We start from the raw sequence: 26553 nt of genomic DNA, 5'->3' as shown, positions 1-26553 counted from the left end.
GGTCGGCTGCACAGACAAGGATGGAACCCAAACTTCTCCATTTATTATATAACTTTTAATGAGGAAAGATATGGCGGCGATGGATAGCAGCCGTTAATCATAACGACTGTCAGCCCTCGGTGTAACCGCGGATTTTCAGCGAACACTTTATACAAGGTTAGAAGATTAACGTTCATATACCTTATAAGTAAGTATGATTATAAAGATATCAAGTGTCGCATTATGGCGAATACACGTCTAACCACCAGTAACCATGGAAACAACGACCTACCATCATGTAGCCTAGCATGTACGGGGAAAACATGGTTAGCATTTCGTCTTCTGACCGTTTTTAAGGCTGCTCCGGTTTAAAGGCATAGCCATTATTTATGGCATAGTGACATAAATAATGTGGCGTGAATTCAGACAAAGTCGGTAATTTGATCAACACGTCAGGAGGGACGAGGTACGGATCGGTGTCTAAGCTAGCTGTTTCAAGCTTTTAGATACTGCTGTCTGTGAGCCCCAACAAGGTATGTTACGTTCACAGACAAATTGGCTTCACTAGAACAAGAAGAAGCCATGAATAAACTGGCAAAAACAACCTTTTAAAACAATTTAGGTTGTTTTCAATATTCCCATCCTCATTTCTGACGTTCATCATGGCGCCTCGAGTGATTAATTGACAAAAGGTCAATAGGCAGTAGGTCAAAAGATGATAAAAGATGTCAATTTATGCCAATGCACACAGGAGACTGCGTTGTATTTGGATAAATGGCATAATAGAAACACCATCAACAAAAATAAAACACCACTGGATTTATTCATTGGGATGTTTGACGCTTTCTAGATGGTAAACCTTTCTGACTTTTTGACTTAGCTTCATCTTTAACTCTAATTGATTATTTAAATGTAAAAATCTTTAATAACAATTCTCTCCCAACAAACCAATTTCCCTGCTCTTTGGAGAAAAAGCAGAGGCAACACCAAAGTGCACGGCAGGTTAAACAAAGCTTCACATGTCATCATGATGCAGTTTGCATGGAAATGTTTTAAAGTACAAACAATAAAAATAACATTCCAAGACAACCTCAGGGTCAATGCTCCCAGTATGGTCACGATAGTGTAGAAAGCCCTCTCCTTTGACTGGTCCACTCTGTCCCTGCCCGGCTCACCTGGGCCTGACTGGGACAAAACACGGAGCGCTGAGATGCTGCAGTATGGCACCGTGGTTAAGGTCAATATTACAACGCTGCAGTCTATGACGACGTAGCAGTCCTTCACTGCCAAACCCAGTCCTACTAAACAAAGCAGCCAAACACAGAAGAGCACTACATTCCTGATTTTTATCCCTCTTTTGTTCTTCAGGCTGAGATAGTTGATGGGATGAACGACCGCCAGGTAGTGCTCCACACACGTCAAGATGAGGAAGAACCCTTCTCCGAGCCAGGTGAAGGAAAACAGAACAGTTCCCGCCTTTACCACTGTTTTTTCTTTGCCGTAGATACCGCCAAAGGAGATGATGCACCCGCACACGCCGATCAGCTCCATGACGACCAAGTGGCAGGTGAAGCAGTCCGAGTGACCCACGCTGGAGGAGCAGTTCTTCCACCACTGCTGGACTCCGTGGTAGAGAACCGAGATGAAGAGCGGGAGGAAGAGGAAGACATTGATGGCGATGAAGGTGGTGTAGATGAAGTCGCTGGGTCTGGTCATGATGCATTCGCTGTAGGACAGATGGGAGCTGTTGGAAGAAGAGTTTCCCATATCTGGGAGAGAACAAGACATCAGATTGTTTAAGTGGGAATCTTAAAGGTGCAGCGTGTAACTTCTATAAAAACTATTTTTTATATATATTAAACTGTCACCATGTTGTGACAGTTAATATGAAATAGTCTGTGAAAAGATCAATCTCCTCCACCTTCTCCCTGAGCTTTTTTTAATTCTATTAAAATTTAAGTTCTGTCAATTTTAATAGATTTTAATTATATTAAATTCAATTTAATTCCATAAAATTTACCTTAAATTTAATAAAAATTTAATAGGATTTCTATTAAATTCAGAATTTAATAGAAATTATTTTCTATTAAAGAATTTTCTATAAAATTATTTGGTATTGCCATCTCAAAAAATACAACGCCAAAAATAACCAATTATAGTGAGGGGGGAGGGTCTTAGCGCTGTCAATGAATTTCATGTATGTGCTGCTAAAAGTGCTAAGGGCGGAGAAACAACCGTTGTCATTGGCGGTTACACTAATTATTCTGAGGACTAACAACAGGATAAGCTAGCTGCATTGTAGCAGACAACAAGGGGCGGGGAATGAGCAGCACCTCATGGACAGTGATTGAAAATGCTAAGACCCGCCTCTTCACTCTGATTGGTTGTTTCTAGTTTCTACTGAGAGAAGGCAGAGGAGCTTGAATTTTATTTTTGCAGATTGTCTGTCTCATACCATACTGTCACAACTTCGTAAACATTTCAACAAATATGTAAAATAGAGTCTAAAAGTTGCATACTGCACCTTTAATTATGACTGAAAAGTCAATTTATGTTTATATTTCGTTTTTGAACATTTTATATTTTTACACACAGTTGGACATATTTCAAGCTTGTTTCTTTCAACTTTTATCCTAAACTGAGTTACTGCGAATTTGACTAAGGCTCCTTAATAAAATGGCATTTCTATAACGTTTTTTCTTTTTACAATTTTTAAGGTTATTGTTGTTTTTGTGATGCATAAATATTGACTGCTCATAACATTTACAGTGGATATAAAAGGTCTACACTCCTCTGTTCAAATGCCAGGTTTTTGTGAAAAAAATGACAGCAACACAAACACTTTCACAACTTTTTCCACCTTTAATGTGACCTATAACCTCTACAGTGCAATTGGAAAAAACAAAGAAATCTTTCACGGAGGTGAAGTAAAAATAAGGAACTGAGATGATGTGGTTGCTTACGTGTGCACATCCTGTTAGAACCGGGGCTGTGTTCAGATTTAACCAATTACATTCAAACTCATGTTAAATTGGAGTCAGCACACACCTGTCACCAATTAAAGTGCCTCTGATGAAGTTCAGCTGTTCTAGAAGGCTTTCTGTAGCCACATCATCCGGCACGAGCCATGGTCTGCAAAGAGCTACCACAGCGTCAGAGGGATCTCATTATCCAAAGATATCAGTCAGGTGAAGGCTACAAAACAATTTCCACTGTGAAGACTGTCATCATCAAATGGAGAAAACATGGCATAACAGTGACATCACCAAGAACAGGACGCCCGTCCAACATTGATGATAAGAAAAGAGGGAAACTGGTCAGGGAGGCTGCCAAGAGGCCGACAGCAACACTGAAGGAGCTGCAAGAATTTCTGGCAAGTTCTGGCTGTCCAGTACATGTGACAACAGTCTCCCGTCTTCTTCATATGTCTGGGCTGTGGGGTAGGGTGGCAAGACGGGAGCCTTATCTTTCAAAGAAACACATCAAAGCCTGGCTTAAATTTGCAGTAACGCATCTAAAATCTCCCAAACACATGTGGAAAAATGTGTTATGGTCTGATGAAACCAAGGTTTAACTTTTTGGACATAATTCCAAAAGGTATATTTGGCACAAAAACAACGCTGCTCGTCACCAGAAGAACACCATACCTACAGTGAAGCATGGTGGTGGCAGCATCATGCTTTGGGGCTGTTATGCTCCAGCTGGAACCGGAGCCTTAGTTATGAACAGTTCCAAATATCAGTCAGTGGTGGCACAAAACCTTCTGCCTTCTGTTAGAAATGACAATGACCCAAAGCACACATCTAAATCAACAACAGAATGGCTTCACCGGAATAAGATTAAGGCTGTGGAAAGGCCTAGCCAAAGTCCAGACCTGAATCCCTTCGAACATCTGTGGGGTGATCTGAAGAGGGCTGTGCACAGGAGATGCCCTCGCAGACTTTATATCCACTGTAAACAGAAATTCACTTCCAAAATCCTGAACTGCCTCTTTAATAGGCAGTTTATATACATATGCATATAAAACTACTGCATATGTAGTTTTATATGCAGTTAAATTAAAAGTTTTCAGAGAAAGAGGCGAAGAAACATGGCGTCCTTACCTTTAATCTGACTGGATCATTTATTTAGATGCAGGCCAAAGATGAAGAATGGATTCTTCATCTGGGTCAACAAAGCATAAGCTGAAGTTTATATTCAGAGACTGAAGACCCTCCCACTTGTACCTTCCTTCTTGCCTGCATGTCTTAATATAAAACCAGCTGAAGGAGGGGTTTTCTTACCCTGCTGCACACCACAACACAAGACAGCTCATTGTTCCAGAAAGCAGACGGCTTACTGCATTTACAACGAAAAGTAAATTAAGCATTCTGACGTACGTCGGCGTACTTCACTCGTCATGAAGTATGTCGTCATTTGGTGTTGTGTGCACACGACACCAAGTGACGACTCATTGTTCCAGAAACAGACTGCTTACTTCATTTACAGCGAATAGTTGCAGCGTTGGTGAAAAGTTTTTCATACTTATGACTTTCCGCCATGTGTTCTAAAACAGGTGCAGCTTTTAAATCAACATTATTTTATCCAAAAAAAAAAAAAAAAAAAAGGTGCATGCTGGGTTTTTAACTACCAACTTGTAACTGTGCAACATACTGCTACAGTCAACCGCTCCTGTCTGCAGGACGAGTCCCTGAGTGTTGGTGGGTGCAGCAGGGGTTTGTGAAGTGAGGCTGGAGGACGGAGAGATGAGACGGCAGACAAGGCAGCTGCCAGAAACCCTGTAAATCATCTGTCAGAGCTGCTTGACTTCTGAAGTGCTGCTGGTGATGTAAGTGAATGACTTCCCTTTTGCACCTTTAAAAAAAGAGGAAGCAACATTGAATAAAATAAAAACAGCTGTAGGGCAAAAAACACAATGCTATAATAATGCACAAACTAATATGCACAAAAAAATAAGGTTAATAATTTAGCTCATTTTGGTTGTGTCACACCAGTGCAGATATATTACAAAATTGATCAAATTAAAACTTATCAAAACATTTTAATACAAAACTTAAACCAAATTAGAGTGCATTTATGGTCCTACTTAGAGGCAGAAAACTTAAATCTTTAAGAATTACTTTTCTAAAATAAAGACTTTAGTCACACAGGAGAACAGGAAGGGACGACCATATATGGATGATTATAAGTTCACCTGTTTCTTTAAACAGGACCAGAATCGCTTAGACTGGTTCTGGTTCTGATGGAGGTTTCTTCCACTGTCGCTACATGAATGCTCATTATGACAAACTGCTGCCAAGTCAATGACAACGTTGGCAAACGTCACAAGAGGAGCGAATGCTGCAAACCAGCAGGAAGTAAACCATCTGTTCTCACATAGAGTAAACCTAATGCTTATATAAATACAGGTGTATATATATATATATATATATATATATATATATATATATATATATATATATATATATATATATACAGGTGCTGGTCATAAAATTAGAATATTGTGATAAAGTTAATTATTTTCCATAATGTCATGATAAAAATTAAATTCATATATTTTAGATTCATTGCACACCAACTGAAATATTTCAGGTCTTTTATTGTTTTAATTTTGATGATTTTGGCAAACAGCTCATGAAAACCCAAAATCCCTGTCTCAAAAAATTAGAATATTATGAAAAGGTTCTCTGAACGAGCAATAAAAATAATCATCTGAATCAACAAAGTAACTCTAAACACCTGCAAAAGATTCCTGAGGCCTTTAAAAACTCCCAGCCTGGTTCATTACTCAAAACCGCAATCATGGGTCAGATTGCTGACCTGACTGCTGTCCAGAAGGCCATCACTGACATCCTCAAGCAAGAGGGTGAGAAACGGAAAGAAATTTCTGAACGAATCGGCTGTTTGCAGAGTGTTATATCAAGGCACCTCAGTGGGAAGTCAGTAGGAAGGAAAAAGTGTGGCAGAAAACGCTGCACAACGAGAAGAGGTGACCGGACCCTGAGGAAGATTGTGGAGAAGGGCCGATTCCAGACCTTGGGGGAAGCAGTGGACTGAGTCTGGAGTAGAAACATCCAGAGCCACCGTGCACAGGCGTGTGCAGGAAATGGGCTACAGGTCCCGCATTCCCCAGGTCAAAGGTCAAGCCACTTTTGAACCAGAAACAGCGGCAGAAGCGCCTGACCTGGGCTACAGAGAAGCAGCACTTTGGACCACTGTTGTTCAGTGGTCCAAAGTACTTTTTTCGGATGAAAACAAACTTTGCATGTCATTCGGAAATCAAAGTGCCAGACTCTGGAGGAAGACTGGGGAGAAGGAAATGCCAAAATGCCAGAAGTCCAGTGTCAAGTAACCACAGTCAGTGATGGTCTGGGTGCCATGTCAGCTGCTGGTGTTGGTCCACTGTGTTTTATCAAGGGCAGGATCAATGCAGCAGCTATCAGGAGATGTTGGAGCACTTCATGCTTCCATCTGCTGAAAAGTTTTATGGAGATGAAAATTTAATTTGGTCTGGAATTGGCCCTTCTCCACAATCTTCCTCAGGGTCCGGTCACCTCTTCTCGTTGTGCAGCGTTTTCTGCCACACTTTTTCCTTCCTACTGACTTCCCACTGAGGTGCCTTGATATAACACTCTGCAAACAGCCGATTCGTTCAGAAATTTCTTTCCGTTTCTCACCCTCTTACTTGAGGATGTCAGTGATGGCCTTCTGGACAGCAGTCAGGTCAGCAATCTGACCCATGATTGCGGTTTTGAGTAATGAACCAGGCTGGGAGTTTTTAAAGGCCTCAGGAATCTTTTTCAGGTGTTTAGAGTTACTTTGTTGATTCAGATGATTATTTTTATTGCTCGTTCAGAGAACCTTTTCATAATATTCTAATTTTTTGAGACAGGGATTTTGGGTTTTCATGAGCTGTTTGCCAAAATCATCAAAATTAAAACAATAAAAGACCTGAAATATTTCAGTTGGTGTGCAATGAATCTAAAATATATGACAGTTTAATTTTTATCATGACATTATGGAAAATAATGAACTTTATCACAATATTCTAATTTTATGACCAGCACCTGTATATCTCACATTTATTGCTCATAATGATCCTTGAGCAAAGATTCGTCTCTGTAATCGTCTGCATTTGGAGAAGGAGCATCAAACCAACAAGTGTGCAGCATTTTCATGATATTTTGTTGCCATCTGGTGTTTGTGTTGGAAACTGGATCCTTCATATACAGACATGGATTTTCAACAACCGAGTCTCATCAGTTAATACATACTCAAAAAGATTTCTAATGTTTTTATTATTGTTGTGTATTCTTCTGCACATTTGAGCAATATTTCCAATAAATAAAAACAATGTAGCAGCTTCAAAATGTAGTTTTTCTTTTTGGGTTGGAGTTATGGGTCTTTTTATTTATTTTTGTTAATTTATGACTCTTTTACCATGATTCATGACATATTAGTTTATGTCATGAATCAATCTGTGAACTTTGACCTTTTCTCCAAAAAGGAAAAGTATTGAGCTAATATCTGTAAATATCTGCTGCTTCAGTTTATATGAAGACACATTGAGCTGCACTGGACTCTGAGACAAATACATCATCCTGAAGGTTAATCCTTTCATTTCATTTTAATTGAATAATCCATAACTAATCAGTGTGAGATTCGATGCTGAATGTTCATTATCCTGCTTTATCTTCTGTTTTCTTCCCTTCCCACCAGATCGTTGTTGTAAACAAGAATCTACCCTCACTAAGTCATCTGACTAAATACAGCTTAAATAAATTAAAATAAGGTCAAGCTTCTCAAAGAGAAACTGCTTTTGTCCTGTGAAATGATAAATTATGCTTTTCTACACAATTTTGCCCTCAGTTCAGAAAAATAAAACTTTAGAGTCATGAATGCTACATGCCAGGACAAAAACATTTAATTTCCTTTTGGGAATTTGACCTTTTAAAAATACATATTATTTTTGATAAATAACTACAGTTGCAAATTTATGATTTTTTAAGAATCACCATTTTATTTTTAGTTGTAGGTCCTTAAATTAAGAAAAAAAAAACATTTGTAAACAATATATTGTCTCCTATGGGTTTGGAGTTTTTGTAGAAAATTATTGTTTGCAAACTGTTGAAAAGATAAACAAACAGATCTTACTGCTGCTGTCATTATGTTGTAGAAATTTAATGCAATTATTCCTTGGAAAAAAAGATAAAAACGTCTATAACTCACATTTAACTTCACAGAAGAAGAACGCTTGCTGATCATTTAACCCTCCTGTTGTCCTCATTTTCTGTACACAAAATGACCCGTGTCCACTAAACCCCCAATATAAACAGCTTAACTGAATTTTAAACACCAAATTTCATCTTTCATATTGTCATTCACCACAAAATGTGTGAATACTTGAGTTTTCCCTCTCCACTTGAATTTCTATAGCTTAAGAAAAGACAAAATGTGCAAAAAGGAGTTTTGAATGCATTTTTATTCCCCCTCAGTCCCTCTGTCACATCAAGCACAACTCGCATCCCCTGGTTCTTCTCTGGGCGTCCACTGGTCGACTTCCCAGTATAGATTTGCATTTTCCAAGCATAGCTTGATTCGGAAGCCACCCATGACTTGATCCCATATTTTGCTGGCTTGCTGGGCATATACTGCCGGAAAGGACAACGACCTTTGGACAAAAGACATTAGCATCAGTGATTAGTATCAGTGTCACAGAAAACAGTCAAAGAAATCAATAGTGAAAATCACTTTTATTGCAAATATGAAAACAGATTACCTCTAAATGGAACCAGTTGCTCATCCACTGTTACGTCAGGCCCTGGATTGTAGAGGTAGGGCAACCGCTCCACCCACTTGTCCCTTTCCTCTCTTATGGCTGCAAGTTTGTCTGTCACACGTCTTGCTGGTCTTTATTCATCAAATCATATCAGTCTTGAGTAGATGTGAAAGAGTTTGAGTGGCATTGTGGCTATGAAAATTGGCCTTCCACTCTCTGCATCCCATAGACCAGCTGCAGCCTCACCTCAGGACCTGCATACACCTGCTAGGGTTAGCAGCCCTAAGTAGACCTGCAGGTCAGTCTCATCCATCTTTTTCCAGCTGTCTCCATATTTGTGAAATCTTCTTCTCCGGATACATCCTCCACTTCCTCTTCTGAATCAGAGTTGTCTTCCTGGATGTGAGAAAATCACCTCTAAAGCCTCTTCAGTGTTATAACGCACAGTCATGGCTTCAGCACAGACACAATTCAGGGTCCTGTTATGCAGGACCTATATAACCTCAGGAAATAACAGGTGGTCTTCTGAAGAGAACCCCACCTGATTCACCTTGTTCACTTCTGCTACTGATTGATCTGAGACACAACTAAAACTTTGCAACATTCTGTGGTTTGTAAATAACTCTGTGACCTTGATTTCAACTCCATTTGCCTCAGAGGTCATTTTGACCTGAAGACCATCTTTGTACCTTTTTTTCTACAGCTTACATGGAAATGTGAATAAAAGCAACATTTAACTTTTTCTATTGTTTGGGCCAATCTAGTGGATTAGTGGATTTTTTTTTGGGGGGGGGGTGTTAACACAGTGGGGGGTCATTTTGGCCCGAGGACAACAGGAGGGTTAAACTCCCATGATGCCATTTGATTTGTGAAAACCTCTAAGATTGTTAAAGTTATTGGCAGAAAAGCCATTTAAAGAGGCTGACAGGTCACTACGACATTAATGTGACATCACATCTTTTAACTTGGAGTATCTGGAGGAAACTCCCACATTCACAGGGAGAACATGAAAACAGACTCAGGCTGGAGTCCAAACCCGGGACGTTCAGGATGGTCAGAACCGCTCCACATGTTCCACCACACCTCTAATTATCACTTATTAAATACATAATAATGGAAAAGACATCCTAAAAACCTCAGATATGTGCAGAATATAGCTAAAAATGGTTTCACTTGAGTTTTATCATGCCGATATGTGAAACATTGATGTAAATGGAGCATGGAAAAGTAAAAACAAAGAGAGGAAGCTTTAAGGAAAGTGGAGCATTTAGTTTGTTTCACCAACACTGAAAGATCTTGAAGGGCTTGTCAGTCACTATCTGGAATAAAATGTACAAATGCTTCATATTAAAAATTAAAATGTTAAAATGACCAAATTAACATAGCAGTGATTTTCAGTTCACCTTGTCTAATTCATTATTGGAGCCTGAGCAGAAGCGATAAGTAAACATGTCAGGCAGTTAGAGATGCTAACTGGTGTAAACCTGTTAGCTGGTTTGACTATTTAAGTCTGTTTATAGCTGATTATTCCTCATACATGGTGGAATATGAGAAATAGAAATGAAATATAAGATGTTTTTCTGTCTCTAGGGGCCTTGAACCTGAGGGCTGAGGCGCTCTAACCTTCTTTTCACGTCCCTCAGAGTATAAAAATCTAATTTTAATTTCCCTTCCCACATTTTTCCCAACAGATGCCAACCTAAAGCGACTCTTCCAGGCTTCAGCTCCGGCAGCGAAGCAGGAAACTCGGTAAATATACTTTTTTTTTTTTTATTTCTGGCTCCAAGACATTTGGATGGGAATAAACCTGAGTGTCTCTTTCTGTGCTGGCGCATTTCAGCCACTTATCTCTCCTGTTTTATTCCTTCCTCTGTTATCATCTCAGCCTTTTCTCTCCGTTTCATCAGTCTGTGCCCTCTGTCTCTGCAGAAGTGAACATATTCAGCAGATGGAAATAATCCTCCTCCCCACCGCTGTGATCAAACGCCTTTCGCTCTCACAGACGGATAAAATAGAGTCAGGTAGGCAGCAGCAGGATAAGACGTTAATCTGGTAAAAAGCTCAGGCGAAAGGAGCAGCTAACAGAGACGGAAGTGTCTTATTTCCTCACTCTGCTTAAATCCTCCATCTTTGGTTACATTTTTCAAATCCTTTCTAATCTAAATCTTTAAAACGATCATTTGTTTTAAATCTGGCAGCTTCAGAGGAACTCGATTTGTTTTCCTCTAATAAAAGTCAGATTAATAGAGTCCAAGTTTTAAACCTCAATTTCAAATTTAAATTGATCTCATTTAAAACTGTTGCAGAAAGCCCTCCACACCATCACCCTAATCTCTGGTTCTCCGCTTAGACTGCTGACGTTGAGGTCAGAGGTCACTGGTAAAATAAAATGATGATTCAAACCTTGAATCTGTTAGTGATTTAAATCTTTTAAGCTTAAATGTACACATGAGCATTAGCTTCTATGTTTAAAACCATTTATGATTAAAATAAACAAATGTTAATTATTACATAAGAGAAATTATAATTGAACTTACCTCTGTTGGTTTGATCTGCACAGTGAAACACTTTGTCTGATTTTTGTCTTGAAACATTTAATCTGCAAATCATCCGTTTAAAGTCATCATTCACTCTGCAGCAGGGAAAGATGCAGATTGATGAGAAGTTTAGAGATTTCCATCAGCATCAGGGGGAGGAAAACGCAAAAATCAAAGCTCAAAATAAAATAAAAAAGTGTTGCAGAAAAGCCAAAGTGTCAGAGTCTGGCTCTGTGCAGACCATCGGCTGCAGCAGCAGCATGTGATTTATCAAACTCATTTCAGGTTTTCTAATTTGATTCTGTCTTATTGTCTTCATGTTGCAACGATGTGGAAGACAAACTGATTCAATTCACAATCCCATTTCTTTCATGAGACGTAATTTTATCCTTCAGTAAAACAAAAAAATCTACTTTTGCTGCAGCACAAAATGTCCAATTTGTCAGTGAACTGGAGGTGAAAGATGTGTGTGTTTATCTCCTGTGCTGCTGTGACACTGAGTCAGACGTAAGAGAGCCGTCAGTCAGACGGCGCCGTGAAATCAGATCAATCTTGTCACCATCCGATCCATTAGTGCATCTCCACCGTGTCGCTTGCTGTTGTGCAGTTTGGCAGAAAACATTTCCATTTGTCTCTGCCTCCTCAGTATTTTCTTTGATCCATTCAATGCTATAATGAGTTCGATTTGGGGAATTGAGAAAAACTGACGTTTCCTAAACAAAACATGTAAAAACACCACATTTATTAAAGTCCAACTGTTTTGCTTCATTAATTAAGGAATGATTTCTGATGTACTCGTTAAAAAGTTTGGAAATTTTAGTTATCACCCCAAACTTATCATTATCTGAGATGTTTTGATTTATTTTAGAGATTGTCCAAAACAGAGTCCACTGCGATCGTCAAAGTTTGTTTTTATAGCACATTTATAACAACCTCAGCTGATCAAAGTGCTTCACAACAATCACAGCATCACAGGTAGGTCAGTGATAAAACAAAAAAATAAATAAATAAAACGTAAAATTTGCAAGAGAGAATACCGAAAACTAATATGAATAAAAACCATATGAATAAAAATGGTTATTCAGCAATTAGCCAGCAATTTACTAAAAAGTCAAATCAGTGACGTACTAACATCAACCCTTTTTCTTTTTTTTCTTCTGGGAAAAAAAAAATTGGATTAAATTTAATGCTTCAACCTGCACATTTATGTTTGTTATTTATTTATTTTCCTAAATTAAAACATATATTTTATTAGTAGAGTACTGAAATACTCACGTGGAGCCAGTAGGTGGCACTATTATCAACACCTGAATATACAAAGAAGGAACATTAGCAGCATTTCTGAGAATATTCACCTAATTTTTTTCAGATGTCAATAATTAGGATTTAATAAGAGTGCAAATAAAGTATATAATTTATATTAACTTAATTTTTGTGCTGTTTTTAAGACCTCATTTGAAATTTAACGTGACAATCTGAATTAATAGGAGTCATCTTTATTTTTACTGTGCAGTAGAGATGAATATAAATTATATTTATTGTTGTTTTATGTTATATATTTTATCTTTTATCTTTTCTGTATTGAAAACAAAGTGATAACATTTTGAAGGAATTGTTTGGTTTCAACCTCCCAGTGACAAAAGACCAAAAAATAATAATAATAAATAAATATATTTTTTGCACCAAATTTATTTTAGATTTTTTTTTTAATTGCAAGTATAATATAATAAAATTATGTGAATAAAGTCATAACATTACTACTTTATTCTTGAAATATTATAGCTTTATTCTAGTGATGTTATTACTTCATTCTTGTAATTTTTATTTGTTCTAAGTGTGGCCCTAAAACTCAGCCATAGAGAAAAGATGCGTGTGTGAATTATTCAAGTGGCTTGAGTTGTCAGTAATTCCCTTTAACATGTGTACAGAAAATAGGTGATTTCTGATTGTTTTGGTTACATTAAGTGAGATGGAAATGCTTCTTCTAATCAAGTCATTAGAGAAAATTGACACCTGATGACATTTTGTCCTCTTAAATTATTGTCAAATTTTGCTGAAGAACCTTCAAACCGATTGCCAATAAATCCAAAAGTATCGCCCTGAAAAACAACAAACTTGATATGAAAGCAATGACCTGCCAGAATGAGCATCTTGTCCAAACAACAGTAAACTTTCATCTGTCAGACTCGTCTCCCGCTGCAGTTGGCTCAGTTTAATTCTTTGAACTCTGCAGGATTTTTGCATCCAGTGTGAATCTTTGTGCGAATACTGAAGTGTGAGGATTCATGCAGATAAATGCTTCATGTTCTCGTGTGTGTGTGTGTGTGTGTGTGTGTGTGTGTGTGTGTGTGTGTGTGTGTGTGTGTGCGTGTGTGTGTGTGTGTGTGTGAGGAGCCAACAGAGCTGGAGCAGATAAAGATCAGCATACGCTCTTATTACCTCGTTCATTGTTAAAATGCAGGCTGTCGTCTCTGCTTCAGCTTATATGGAAGCATATCTCAAATATTTGCAGTGTGTGTGTCAGTAGATGCTGGATAAGCCTAAAATAATCTATTCCTCACAAACACACTCTCTCACTAGAACAAGGCGCTGTTCTGGAAAATGTCACACACTCATCCAGATGAACGACGCTCCCTCCCTCCTCTGTTCTTCCTCTCCTCTCCCATCCCTCTCTCTTCATTTCCTGTCACTCCCTTACTGCTTATTCACTTCTACTCCTTCAGCCTCCTCTCCTCTCACATCTTCCTTGCATTTTCCTTTCCTACATGTTGAACTCCACCTCCTTTCCCTGCGCTTCGTTTCTCCCTTCATGATGTTGCGGTAATTGAATTAGGCGTCCCATGGATACAGGCTCCCCCACACCGGGCAGAACAAAACGCAGCAAAGGCGCACGCTGTGTCCAGACCACGGCAGAAGCTGCGACTCAGGCTCCAGGTGTCTGTTATGATGTACCGCATCTGTTCCCATGTACTCAGCAATGCACACACACACACACACACACACACACACACGCGCATCAGCCAACGTTTACACTAACGTTATGTTCAGTCTAATAAGATCGGCAGTGCATTTACAAAAGGTTTCATACAGCAGCGGCTGGTTTCTGCACACAGATTCGTTCTGGTTTCATGCTCCTCTAATCTGGAACAAACTTCAAGAAAACTGCAAAACTGCTGAAAAACTGAGTTACTTTAAATCAAGGCAAAAAATAGGAATATAAACATAAACAGCCTTTATTTTAAAGGGAAAATTCAGCGGCATAAGGTGTGGGTTCTAACAAAAACACGTCCTTAAAGTGTTAAAACTAAGATTAGTGTCTGTGGCGGGAATTTGTTATGACTTGGACACAAAAGATGGTAGGCCAATGCATTAGTTCACTTCAGATGGCGTTTATTGTGCTCATCTTCAGGTAGAAAAGGTGGAGACATTGTACAGCGTAGGCAGAAGTTTAAAAAATAGACCAAAAATAAAAAACAACAGTATCTTCAGCAGCTCAAAAGTCCATCAGCTTCAGTTTGACCTGTTGGGAGTCTAAACTCAGACTGACCCCCTGCGGTGCCAGAAAGACAACCAGAAAAAAACACTAAGCAATTACTTCTAACTCAGGTAAACTCTTATCAAAGTATACAAACTACATAAAATAATCAGAACACTGAAAAAAAAACCTGTGACCAAAAATAGAGAACAGTCGGTTCTGATGACATCACCGCGTCATCATGTGACTCCGTCCCGGCGCGCTCCAATCAGAAAATGGCTTTGTTTGAATACCTGAACCAGTAGCAGCCGAGACGGGAACAAGGCGACGAACCGGGTCAGTTTGTACTGAAACCAAAGAGTGAGTTCTGTTGGCTGTGTGTATGTTTGTGCGCTCGCATGTCGGCACCGTTTTTACTGTAGATCTTCGTCACGTCCTCTAACATTAACTTTTTACTTTTCATGAACATAGGAAGTATTTCTGCATTAGCCCATCTGTTTCTTTTTGTCTATCACCTCTTGAAATTTTATTATTGTATTGTAGTTTCTCTAATCTGCCATAAATTTGCTCTCAAAGTTTAACATCTTGCTCTTTCTTTGTTTAGAAAACAATCCACTCAAATTTTTGTTTTTATCTTTAGCTTTTAAAAGAATAATTCAAACGAAAAGCTGCAAAAATGACTAAAGTAGGTCAGAAGTTTGATTACATCAAATAAATATTGTATTGGTATTGCTGATATTGGTCCTGAATTTACTAGTTATCGGATCAAGACCAAATCATGCTGCATTGTCAGTCACCCCACAGTCATGTGTACCCATTTCTTTTTATTTTAAAAAAATAATAATTAAAAATGTTAAATAATTATTCACCTTTTAATAAAAAGCCAAGATACATTTCTGACCAGTTTTCCTTGGCTGGAAATCCAGCACAGAGTTGGTTTGAGCTGGTAATTTATCAGATCTCAGTCTCTCTATTGAAGCTGAGCGCAGGGGGAACCAATCTAAAAGCAATCCCAGTGATCCCACTGTGTGACCGTCGAGCAAATCCGTGGTAACAAATCCACCGGGTCGGCAGGGACGGCGGTGGAGGGTAACAGATTACATGTACAGGATTAAAGTCATTTGATTTTATGATGTGGCGAACGGAACAGGAAGTGTCAGGTTAGTGGGAGCCCCAGGAGTCTGTAATGACCATTATTTTTGAATGGATTACCTTCTGCATGATGGAAATTTTAGGCCACCTGTGATTTGGATCAGACTAGACATCCTGAGGGGGTGTTAGATTGTTAGCTGTTTAAAATAAATAATACGTAAATGATGGTACCAGTGGTTATAGGATGGCAAAGCTGGATAGAGTGATAGTCTCACTCTGCCTGGCAGATATAATGTATAATAATAGCACTGCTTACTGGATACCACATGTCACTGGGTTGTATTTCTCTTTTATTATTACACAAAATGTCCATTTTTTTTTTCCGGATTGTTCCTTTACCTTTGAAAACTCTGTCATTGTTACAACCGTGTGACTTTAAAATCAGGAGCCCCTTCTTTTTATTTCTTCTTCTGTGGTATTGTTAAATGGCATAGTGGTTTTTGTTGTGTTGTTTTTTTTTTAGTTATCCTATATTTATTTCTTTGTTGTTGTTTTTTTTCTCCCTCTTTTCCACCTCTAGCCAAAATATCTGTGATGCTAGGTTAACCAAGCAATATTAGAGAACAGAAAAATTTTAATTCAAATTAGAAAATAACTGCCACAACTGGAGAACAAAACCCTAATCCACATATCTTAAACAATTTCATTGCTTTTGTTGTGACACCAGTTGATTATGTTCTGTTTCGTTTTTGTTTGGACTGTATCCATTTTAATGCATACCTCCTTGTTTGGTTGGTTATTTTCTTTTCTTGTTGTTTGGTTAATTGCTGTTGTTTGCTCTATTGTCTGGTTAATTATTTTGTAGATCAATGCCCCTTTTTTGCTTTTTGTCGGTCTGTTTGTTGTATAATTGGTGAATAAAAAAAGTTTGCGTCCTTTAGATCCTCCCCTTTGTCACGTTGTCTTCCAGAAGAGGTGAGTGTTGTTGTTTTTATTATTATTTAAAACCCTCCAGTTTGATTATAGGTTTATTAAGTTATTCTATGTTATCATCACCATTGTAATATATAAATTAATTTCTTTATATGTATATTTTGTGAACTAATGATTGTAAAGTTAACTGTAGTTGTGCTACATGCTTTGTTTTGTGTAGGAGTTGGAGCGGGCTGTTCTTGTCAGAATAAACCAACAAACCATCATTTTCATAGAGAAACTTTTAAGAAAATAAATTTAGAATATGCTAGTTTTAAAACTTAACATGTCTTGATTGAAATAGCCTAATTATAGTTTTCAGATTAATAAGTTATTCTGCCCTATTGACATTTATTTTACCTGTAGTTACAGCAGATTGTTTGCTAAGATCCTTTGAACTGTCCTTTGTCTGTGTGGGAAACAATCAGGAGAAGTTCCAGCTTTCCACACACATCCGTGAAAAGCCATAAAACAGCAGGAGTTCAGGAGAGTCTCTGCTTCCACTTTGTTTAGATAAAGGGGACAAATGGCCTTAGATCGTGACTTGCAGGGAGTTCCTAACTTTAGAGAGGGACAGAGACAGCTCCTGGTTGGATGAGCAAAGATACGCCTTATTTGAATAAATTAAATACAAGAATACACCTTTACTATAAAACTTTCTACACAGAAGTAACAAATTAGATTTGCTCTTCCAATTCTCCAGACGTGTTTGCACGTCTTTCTCTTTTTTCCTTCTTCTTTTCCATTTGTCTCAGGTAAATGAATGTTTGTTTTAGTGTGTTTGAAGTGTCTGTTAATGTGACTTTATACTTTTAAATGTTAGAATAAACTCTGAAAATGTATGACATGGAGCGTTGACTGTCATCTCTGTGTGGCTTTTGTTTCCACGCATGGAACCATTGAATCCCAGAGCACAAGAGAATATAACGAGCCAGAAGTTTTAATTTTTATTCTCTTAACAAAACCAAGCTCCGGCCCTAATTGTTCAATAAAACCAACATGGCACAGAAAGGATCCGGTTACCCACACAACACCATCACATTTGGTTTTACCCACAGTCCGTCTGGAAAAAGTTGTCGTCAAGTGTCAACATGCTCCAACACGGACTGTAAAATCAGTCTTATACTCTGTTTACTACTGGTTTGGATCTGAACCTTTCCACTCAGTAAGTGCATCAATCTGCCCTCAGTATTACGTAACTCCAGGGAAGGAAGAAGGAATCTTAAGTGTCCACTTGTGAATGTTTTGGAAAAGGTGCTAACGTTGAAATTAAACTGGTTTGCTGTAAGTTAAAAAGTGTCAGACAGGAACATAATAAAACAGTGATGACTCAAACCAAAGATCTTTCAGACTTGGCATGTCAGACGGGAACCGGTCGCTGTGTTTGTCACACTTTCTGATCCGTCTAGACGACTGAACAATGTGACAGATTTGTTTTTGACAAGTTTATTTTCTAAAATGTCATGGCAAAACATTATTTCTGCTGAAATAATGTATGACCAGCCGCTGTAAATACAGCTCTTGCATGTATGTAATAAACCTTTTCTCATAGCAAGAAGTCAGGAAAAAAAAATCACAAATGCTTTGATTGTACCTAAGAATTAAAACCCTGCAAACAAAATGTTTCAGACTGATCGAAAAAGCATTTGGACACCAATCAGGCGTAAGTAACATCACTGTTCCCCATTAGACTATTGAAGTTGTGCTGCTTTATGTGGGGACCAACATGTCGGCAGCAGATCCTTTGAATCCTGCAAGTTGCAAGGAGAGATTTGTCTTCTTTGTTCAGAGTATTCAGCTTATGTTCAGTTCCAAAGACTTGTTGGAGTCAGCAGTTGCTTTTGTTGCTCTTCAAACCATTCCTGAATATTTTTTTCTGCTCAAAGAGGCCGAAGCCACCAAGAAATAACATCCCTGTGAAAAGATGCAGATGGTCTGCAGCAATGGTGACGTAGTAGACGTCAAAGTAATGGCAGGACACAACATGTCCGCAGGCTTCACCAACGGCTTGTCTTGTATCGTAAGTTTATCCTGGTGCCGTGTCTCTCCAATTAAGTGAGGAATATAAACCAGGTTATCCATAAGATGTAAAACAAAACAAAATTCATCAAACCAGGGCGCCTTCTTCCAATGCTGTATTGCTTATGTGCCCATTGTTACCACCTTTAAAGCTAGATAGTGGTCAACATAGGCATCTTGACAGGTCTACTGCCGGGCAGATCCAATGCGCAACAAACTGAGCTTCTATCAGAACCAGTATTAACTTGTACTGTAATGTAAAGTACATTTGCTCTACTAATTGATTGGAACACACCAGGCCAAATCAATATGTTCCTTCCTTGTATTTTGTTACAAAGATGTTACAAAACCCCCATACTATATAGAGTTTTGGAAATTCTCAAACTTAAATGGGACATCAGTCCAAAATTCACATTTTAGACATTTTTGTACTTTCATTTTGGGTCTCTGCTGCTTCTAAAAACAGCCCAAGTGCAATAAAAAAAAAAGAAAAAGGCAATAAGTCAATGTTTTTTGGTGTCTAGAAAACAAGTTGTTTTAAAAATCTTCAGAATGTTAAGGCACTGCCTCTCACCTAGCAACCCAAACCCGTTGCCTAGTAACCCGAGGGGAGTTCCGCCCATCACCTAGCAACCCAAGCTGAGCTCCAGCACCTGATCAGCTGTACAGTAGGTGCTGTAAAAGACGAGTGTTCTTCTGTCAACTTACAATCCAGAAACCACTTTCTGTATTCTTGTTGGTTGAGCAGGAGGCTCCACTAATGATTTTCAAACCCGACCAATAGGAAACTCCCACTAGAAAAAAAGTCTACATAGGATATAGAGCCAGATTCAATAGTCAACTAATTTATGACTTATAAAGGAGCCAATTTCTTCTGTTTATGTGAAACAGGAGAAGAAACCATTTTAACTGGAATAGCTGGAAAGCTTAAATGTTGCCAGTGATTTTTTTTTCTTGAGTGAGCTGTGAGAGAGAGAAAGAGAGAGAGGTGGAAGGAAGGTGCATGAAGTGATGTCTTTCCTAAACCAGAGTCAGTTACAGATGCCTCTCTGTGGAGCCGGAACCAAAGCCAACACTCTGGTTTTTATTTTTTATTTCCCAAACAGCCAATGAACCGTCACCTGTAGCTCTGGGGTTGGGATTCATTTGGGATTTATCCCGCATTTCCATCATTTTCCTCCCGCCACTGGCATCGCGATGGGTCGCGCGGAGGAGCCGCATCAGCAGCGCGAGCAGACGCGTCTCCTGCCGCTCCGTCTCGGTTCGACAGGCTCGAGGAGGACGAGCTGATTCTGCGGAGTTAAAGGAGAAGAAGGAGGAGAGGAAGACGGAGGTGGAAATCCCGCGAGAGAAACAAAAAAAAGAGAGAGAGAGGTGGTGGAGAGGGGAAGAAACGCGGACAGATACGCATTCAGAGCAGAAGCGCCGCACGTGAGGCGCGCGAGCGGAGAGGGGAGTAATCATTAATTTTGGAGGAGCTCCGCGGTGAATCTCTGCTCTTTTTCCAGCTCACAGACGGAGAAAAAGAGTCTCCGAAACAGGTAAGGACCACCTAACGGCTCCCTCCAAACCTTTCCCTGCCGCACACGGAGAGAATTAAACACCTGTAAGCATCTTCAGCCTGATTGACTCAATTAACAGCAGCTGCTGTCTGTCATGGTGCCACATTTAAACGACGGCCACCATTTAAATCGTGTGTTTCCAATAATGAAATGGCTTTAATAAAAGATTAGCGTTAGTTTATTTCACTTTTGTTTTTAGTCTGTTTGCTCGCTAGCTATTTTCTTTCTTTTTTTTAAGCAAATGTGCTGTTTTTGTTCCGTTTGGCTGCGTATTATGCCCTTGTTTAGGTTGAGCAGATTCTCCATACGCAGATGAAGCCCTGAAACATGGTGCATACCTGGATCCATGTTTATTTTCATCACAGAGCTCCAGTGTTTGGGTCTGATCTGGTTTTCAAAGTGATGATGGTGTCGCTGCAGGTTGAGAGGGGAGAGAGAGAGAAAGGGAGATGCTTTGGGTGACTGTGGGTGGTTTATGTATCCTGAATGTATTGACTAATGCTGAGGAGGAAAAAAAAGAGGGGGTGTAGCTGAAGTGCGTGCGCGTCAGTTTGTGTGTGAGGGCCGCAGAGTTTGTGTGGGTCTCCATGGACTCTGCCTTGCGCGTTGGTGCGTTTTGGGTGCGCATGACGAGGCTTTGTGCGGTTAGAAACGGAGAGAGAGAGAGAGAGAGAGAGAGAGAGAGGATGGTGCAGCTTTCTGCTGTATTTGCAGTGTGGGTGTGTGTGCGCGTGCTCGTTTGTGCACGTTGTATGAAGATGGAGACAGAAATGGATAAAGCTGCAAAATGTTTGAGCTCCCCCATGGTTTTGGAAGCGCATAACGCGCAGAGTCATAAAGCCTAAGGGTTTTCCCCGCAAATTAAACCCTCCGTCAGCTTTTTTTTTTATTTATTTATTTTTTCTAAGTGTTCCCTCGGTCTGTCCACCTGCAGGGAAACACAATCCTCTTTAAAATGTAAGGAAGACCTAACTGCAGGCGCAGCCACCCACAAACAATAACATCTGGGAAATGAACATCCTGCAGCAAAATGAATAACAACCAGAAAAATTATCCTGGCTATTTAATCTTCAGGAGAGATGCTGAGGAGGAAAATCAACACAGACTGTTGATTATTTTATAACAGCAAAAGTTGCTGAATTGTGCATTTATTTTTTGGACAGTCTTCTGAAGCCACTGCAGTTGTGTGGTGCAAAAATCAGAGCCAAAGCAGCAGATTTGCTTTCTTTATCATTTAACAAATTGTTGGTAGCAAGTTTGGCAACGTTGAGTAAAACTATGTTAAAACCTGATTTGTTTGTGGCAATTCTTCCTACTACTAATATGGAAATAAATTAACATAACGCTTTTATTTTGATTTACGTTCCCTAATTTTATACTGGATGACTTGTTTTTGGAAGTGCTTGAACAGTCACGTCAAAATCCACTGAGTTTGAAAAACAAATTTAATCCATGGACTCCAGACGCGCTAGCAGTTGATCCGCCACCGAGACCTAAACATGTCTATATCTGGAGCATAGGTATGTGATGATGTTTACTTTGTTTTGACCAGAACCCTAGAAAAGAGAAGCTCCCCAGTGATAACGGCGATTTCACTGATTAGGCCAAGATTTCCTCGTGATTTGGTTGTGCTGAAGTTTGCGATAAAATCAGTCGTATTCCTGAAGACACCACAATACCTACTGTTCGTACTGCTTTTATTGGTAATTTATTTGTTTTTAAATGTATTGTTTTAGTTTTTACCTCCTTTATAAATTAAGCTATTATCATTATTGCTGGTATTTGCATTTTGACATGCAGAATACATAAAAAATAGAGAACAATTGAAAATGTTTTCAAATATTGAAATTGATCTTTTTCATGGAAAAAAGTATAAATCTGTTACAGCTGACTGGCACAATGTAGCAACAGGTGGGGAAGGGGCTGCACTGCGTTACTTAATGCGCTTTAGTATCAGAAAATAATAAAACTCCTGCACTTTCTCTGGCTTCTTATTAAAGTACTTTGGGAGGAGTTTTACAGAAAATGTTAGAGCTGTTGAAATTATAAGTCACTGGGATTGCATTTAATACGTTTACACTTCTTTTAGTTTTTACCTCATAAATGTTCAGGACTTTGTAAGCACTTTATAAATTAAGCTATTATTATTGCCATTTTCTCTTTCTTTTACTTGTTTATTTCCAAGCACGTTCAAAATAAGATAAACTAAACCCTCTGTGTGGTTTAGTGTAACTGTGTGCAGATGTCACTATAGGCAGCTGTGTTTTTATACTTCAAATCAAAGCTTATTGAAGATCTGTTACTGTTTAAGAAATTAAAACTATTTGTGAATAAGCTTGCTCTTGCAATAAGTTATTTTAAAAAATGGCAGCCATGGACATAAACAGTTACATGAGATTGTTTTCATAATTCAGCCATAGTGCTAACACGACATGCCCCGCCTACTTTTAAGTGGTTGTGTAGGTGGTGTTTAGGTAAATTATACAGAAGAGTGATGAATTCAACACGTTGGAATGACAACTTTGGTGGAGTCATCTGCTCATTGTCAGGAAAACAAAAAAAATCATCCACCTCCCACTTCCTGTCGTCTTTGTGGTTTTCGCCAGTAGTAACATCTGGCTGTTGATCACAGTTTTGCAAAATGCAGTCAAAAAATAACCTCATCCTAGCACAAAAACCTTTTAGCAACAAACGTGTGTTTCTAAATGACAGTATATTCATTAAGCAGATTTACGCATATAGTGTCTATTTTGCTGTTTCTTTGCTGTTCACCGAGTGTTTAAACAAACGACTCCAATTTTAAGAACCTTAAATTTACTCTTTTTTCACTTAAAATATTAGAAAACTTCATTAAATGCAGAATAAACACGCTGTAACTTTAGTAGTCATTTTAAGTGGCTGTATAGCTTGTTCTGCTGTTTAAAATGAGTTTGCTCCAGCTTTTAGAACATGAAGCACCTCTGTGATGGCACTTTGTCGGGCATTGCACAAAGTAATAGCCTTTAAACAGTAAAAATTCAATATAAGCTAAAACATAACTTCTTAAGTCCAAAAAAGCTCATCTTTCTTAAATCATAATATTGACCACTCCTTTGTTTCACATCGTGATTTTTCATCTTTTGTGAATCAGAAATATTTCCAAATATTCATATTTGTTTTTCTTGTAGGCAAACTGAAAGTATAGGAACATTCTTTCCAGCCAGCTGACCTGCAGTGAGCAGTAACAGGGGGGGGGAGGGACATCGCAGCCAAACAGCAGGAATGAACTCTGGTCACTGAAAAACGTTTGCAGTTTTTAAATCCTACCTGTTAAAATTATAGTTTGTCAGTGAAATCACAAATTTGTTGAAGTTTGTTGCATAAATTGCATATTTTTCCATATTTTTTTGGCTGATGTTTTCACTAAAAACCACTGAAACTTAAAAAAAAAAGTTCTGTACATTTTACATAAAGAAAATAAAAGGTCCAAGTCAAGCCTGAAACCAGATGGGAAGATTTTATTTACTTCCTCATCATGTGTTTTCTCAGCATCTGCAGAAATTTAGCACTCAAATCGTCCCATTCTGTTAGGAACCATGTTTGTCGTCCTCCTCTTCCCCACCACGAGCTAAATAATTCAAAATGTGAACATTATCAAGCATATTCTCACTTTTGAGCGCTTGACTAGTTTTTGTAAGGGTTAGAACAAAAGACAGGCGAAACAGTGTGGCAGGGAAAGAAATAAGTGATGAAAAAGAGCAAAGGCGGATAAAAAAATCTCTTTGAGAAAAGGCGCTGACATGAATGTTTGTTTAAATAAGGGATTTAAAAGAAAGCTGTGGCTTAGCTCCGCGGAGTGCAGCGAGAAGCAAGAATTTCACACTAAGAACGATGTTTGACTGCAGGGGGAACCGGATCATATTTGAGTCTTGTCTCAGGATAATAGATTCAAAACTGTCAACTGGAAAGTAGAAAATGCTTCAGACTAGTTCTCGGCGTTCAGGCCTATTTTCACCGTTTTGGACGGGATCTGTCAGCTATGAGAGCGATGCTTCTGCAGCCGCCTGCAGCTTGACTTCATCTGAGCTGCTGCAGCACTGCTGAACGCTAACAGCAGATGGCTGCTGCTTCACTCTTCATCTGAAATACAGGGATGTGAGATGGAAGCACCTGGAGCCCGGAGAGTTTGGTAGACTGTAAACAGCAAGCACACGAGCTGTCCGGACGAATCATTTCTCCTCTTCCATCTGGTTATTTTACGCTGCATGACTTTTGTTTACGTCCGGAAATTTTGCACATGCGCACAAAGCTGGAGACGATTCTTGTACACGCCGTCCACAGCCGCCCTGCCGCGGTAGATCAATACGGTTAATTAAATGAAACCTGGAGATGTTGGTATTAATTTACTTCAGTGCGTCACAGCAAAAGAAAAAGTAGCGCAGAAAAACCGTCAGAAAACAACTCAAAACCACTTTATACTCGCTTTCTGTTGTCGGCTACGCTACACGCAGACTCGTTGCCATAGTAACTGACATTATCATATCTGTCAGGATTTAACACCAAAAATCACTCAAACATTTCCCACAAAAAAGAAAAGAACAGAATATTTAGTCCGTTACAGTTTTATGTTTTCAGGCTTGATGTCTATTTTGCGATATTAATAAGTGATAGTTGTGGTAGATTAGCATACCGCTGCTTTTAGCTAAGCTAACAGCTAATTTAGTGATGATCTGTCAGAGTTGGTGTTTAGGTCGCCTTTTTTACTTTTTAACTGAACTGAAACACAACAAATTCAACATCACATCTACAAAATCAAGCAAGGATATCTTACTTCCCTCAAATTTTTTTCTTAATTAAAACTTTTTCCTGAATTATCTAGTTGTCATAGTGTTAACAATTGGTAGCAAAACATTGTTCCTTTTTCTTTTAAATATATCAGGCATGCATTTAAGATCTGGCTTAACAGCTAAAACCAATACTTGTCATTGTCAGCCAGCAGTTTGTTGCCCTCCAGCAGGAGCATGATGCCTGACGTCATGCTGAAGGAGCCATATACTGCATAAGCTTTTTTCTCATTTGAATTGTGGATTTAAAGGAGTGGTGTGAGGTCAGTTTGGTCCAAATATGATGCAATGTGGTGAAACCATCTGCTCCCGCATTGAGAGACATACCTCATCTTTTATATATGACTCCAATCTTGACAAGTTTCCTTGAGACAAAATAAAAAGACCCCAATTACACCCTGGTGGACGGGTTTAAAGGCAGACCATTTCCTCCACTTTAAAATAAAAATCTTAGTGTGAGAAAATAACAGAATATTAAAAAATACTGGTTTATTTCTACTGCTAATAAACGTCTACATTAACACATGGCAAAATTTTAAAAGTTAACAGCAGAGATGTTTTTCTTTGACATTGTTTTTTTAAATAAAAAATAAAACTGGATATAAAAGCTGTGCTGATACAGCAAGCAAATGTGATTCAAATCTAAATTATTTTATTTTGTTGTCTGTACTCAACTAATTCATACAATTCCTGATCTTTTCACCCCTCAAAACAGTATCTGATTTGTGCCACTTCCACGTGTGGGACTGAATCGGATGCAGATCCAGTTGATATCAAAGAGTCTTAATATTTTCAAACTTCACTGTAAAACGGATAAATGTAGTTTTCTCATTAAGGGCTATTTCTGCTTTCTTAGAGAGCTTTCACACCTGATGGGCTGATAGGAAATGAAAATTGCAACATATGTTACATTTTCACCTGCTGCGTTTCACTTTCATGCTGCATTGTGTCAAATAAACCAAAAGAATTGAAAAATCTGTTCACCTCCTCGCCTGTGGGGGCGCTGCACCATAACCTCTGAAGAAGATACTGAGCGCAACTTCCTCCTTCACAAAAAATGGAGTAGCGACAGATTTTAACGATTGTAGGATTTCTTTTTTTGTGTGTCTTTGTTAAAAGACGAAGAACCATTTCTCCTGCTAGAGCTAGAATATCATTTTTGTTTTGGTTGCATTTACCCAGAATGCCATGCGTTGGAGCGGTTTCTGGTCTGCTTGCATTCAAACTGCACCAGAGTTCACTTCAACCGAACGGGACACGCTGGTTGAAGAGTCACAGCATTGGCAGATTGGAGGTTATTTCCAATTATTTTGGG

General features: G+C 38.7%; 2 protein-coding genes across 2 annotated transcripts in view; one reads left to right on the top strand and one right to left on the bottom strand.

Moving 5' to 3' along the window:
- Nucleotides 1-720: 720 nt before the first annotated feature.
- On the bottom strand, nucleotides 721-4878 carry LOC148154186 (uncharacterized). The gene is made up of 2 exons (XM_088016103.1): nucleotides 4083-4878; nucleotides 721-1748 (listed from the first exon to the last, which is right to left on the bottom strand). The coding sequence occupies exon 2, from the start codon at nucleotides 1744-1746 to the stop codon at nucleotides 886-888; it is 861 nt and encodes a 286-aa protein (XP_087872229.1). The 5' UTR covers nucleotides 1747-1748; nucleotides 4083-4878; the 3' UTR covers nucleotides 721-885.
- Nucleotides 4879-18952: 14074 nt separating this feature from the next.
- The window catches only part of trpc5a (transient receptor potential cation channel, subfamily C, member 5a), a 131113-nt gene continuing 123512 nt past the window's right edge, over nucleotides 18953-26553 (top strand). Inside the window, exon 1 of the mRNA XM_088016255.1 lies at nucleotides 18953-20394. The gene's annotated coding sequence lies outside the window, so the exon portion shown is untranslated. The remainder of the gene's footprint in view (nucleotides 20395-26553) is intronic.

The sequence above is a fragment of the Poecilia mexicana genome, unplaced genomic scaffold (genome assembly GCF_051168715.1).
Source record: "Poecilia mexicana isolate PSO_F unplaced genomic scaffold, ASM5116871v1 scaffold_18, whole genome shotgun sequence".
NCBI classification, from domain to species: domain Eukaryota; kingdom Metazoa; phylum Chordata; class Actinopteri; order Cyprinodontiformes; family Poeciliidae; genus Poecilia; species Poecilia mexicana.
This window is presented reverse-complemented; position numbering and strand designations above follow the sequence as displayed.

Coding starts and splice junctions, on each gene's coding strand:
- LOC148154186 (XM_088016103.1), bottom strand. CDS start 1,746: ATGGGAAACTCTTCTTCCAACAGCTCCCATCTGTCCTACAGCGAATGC.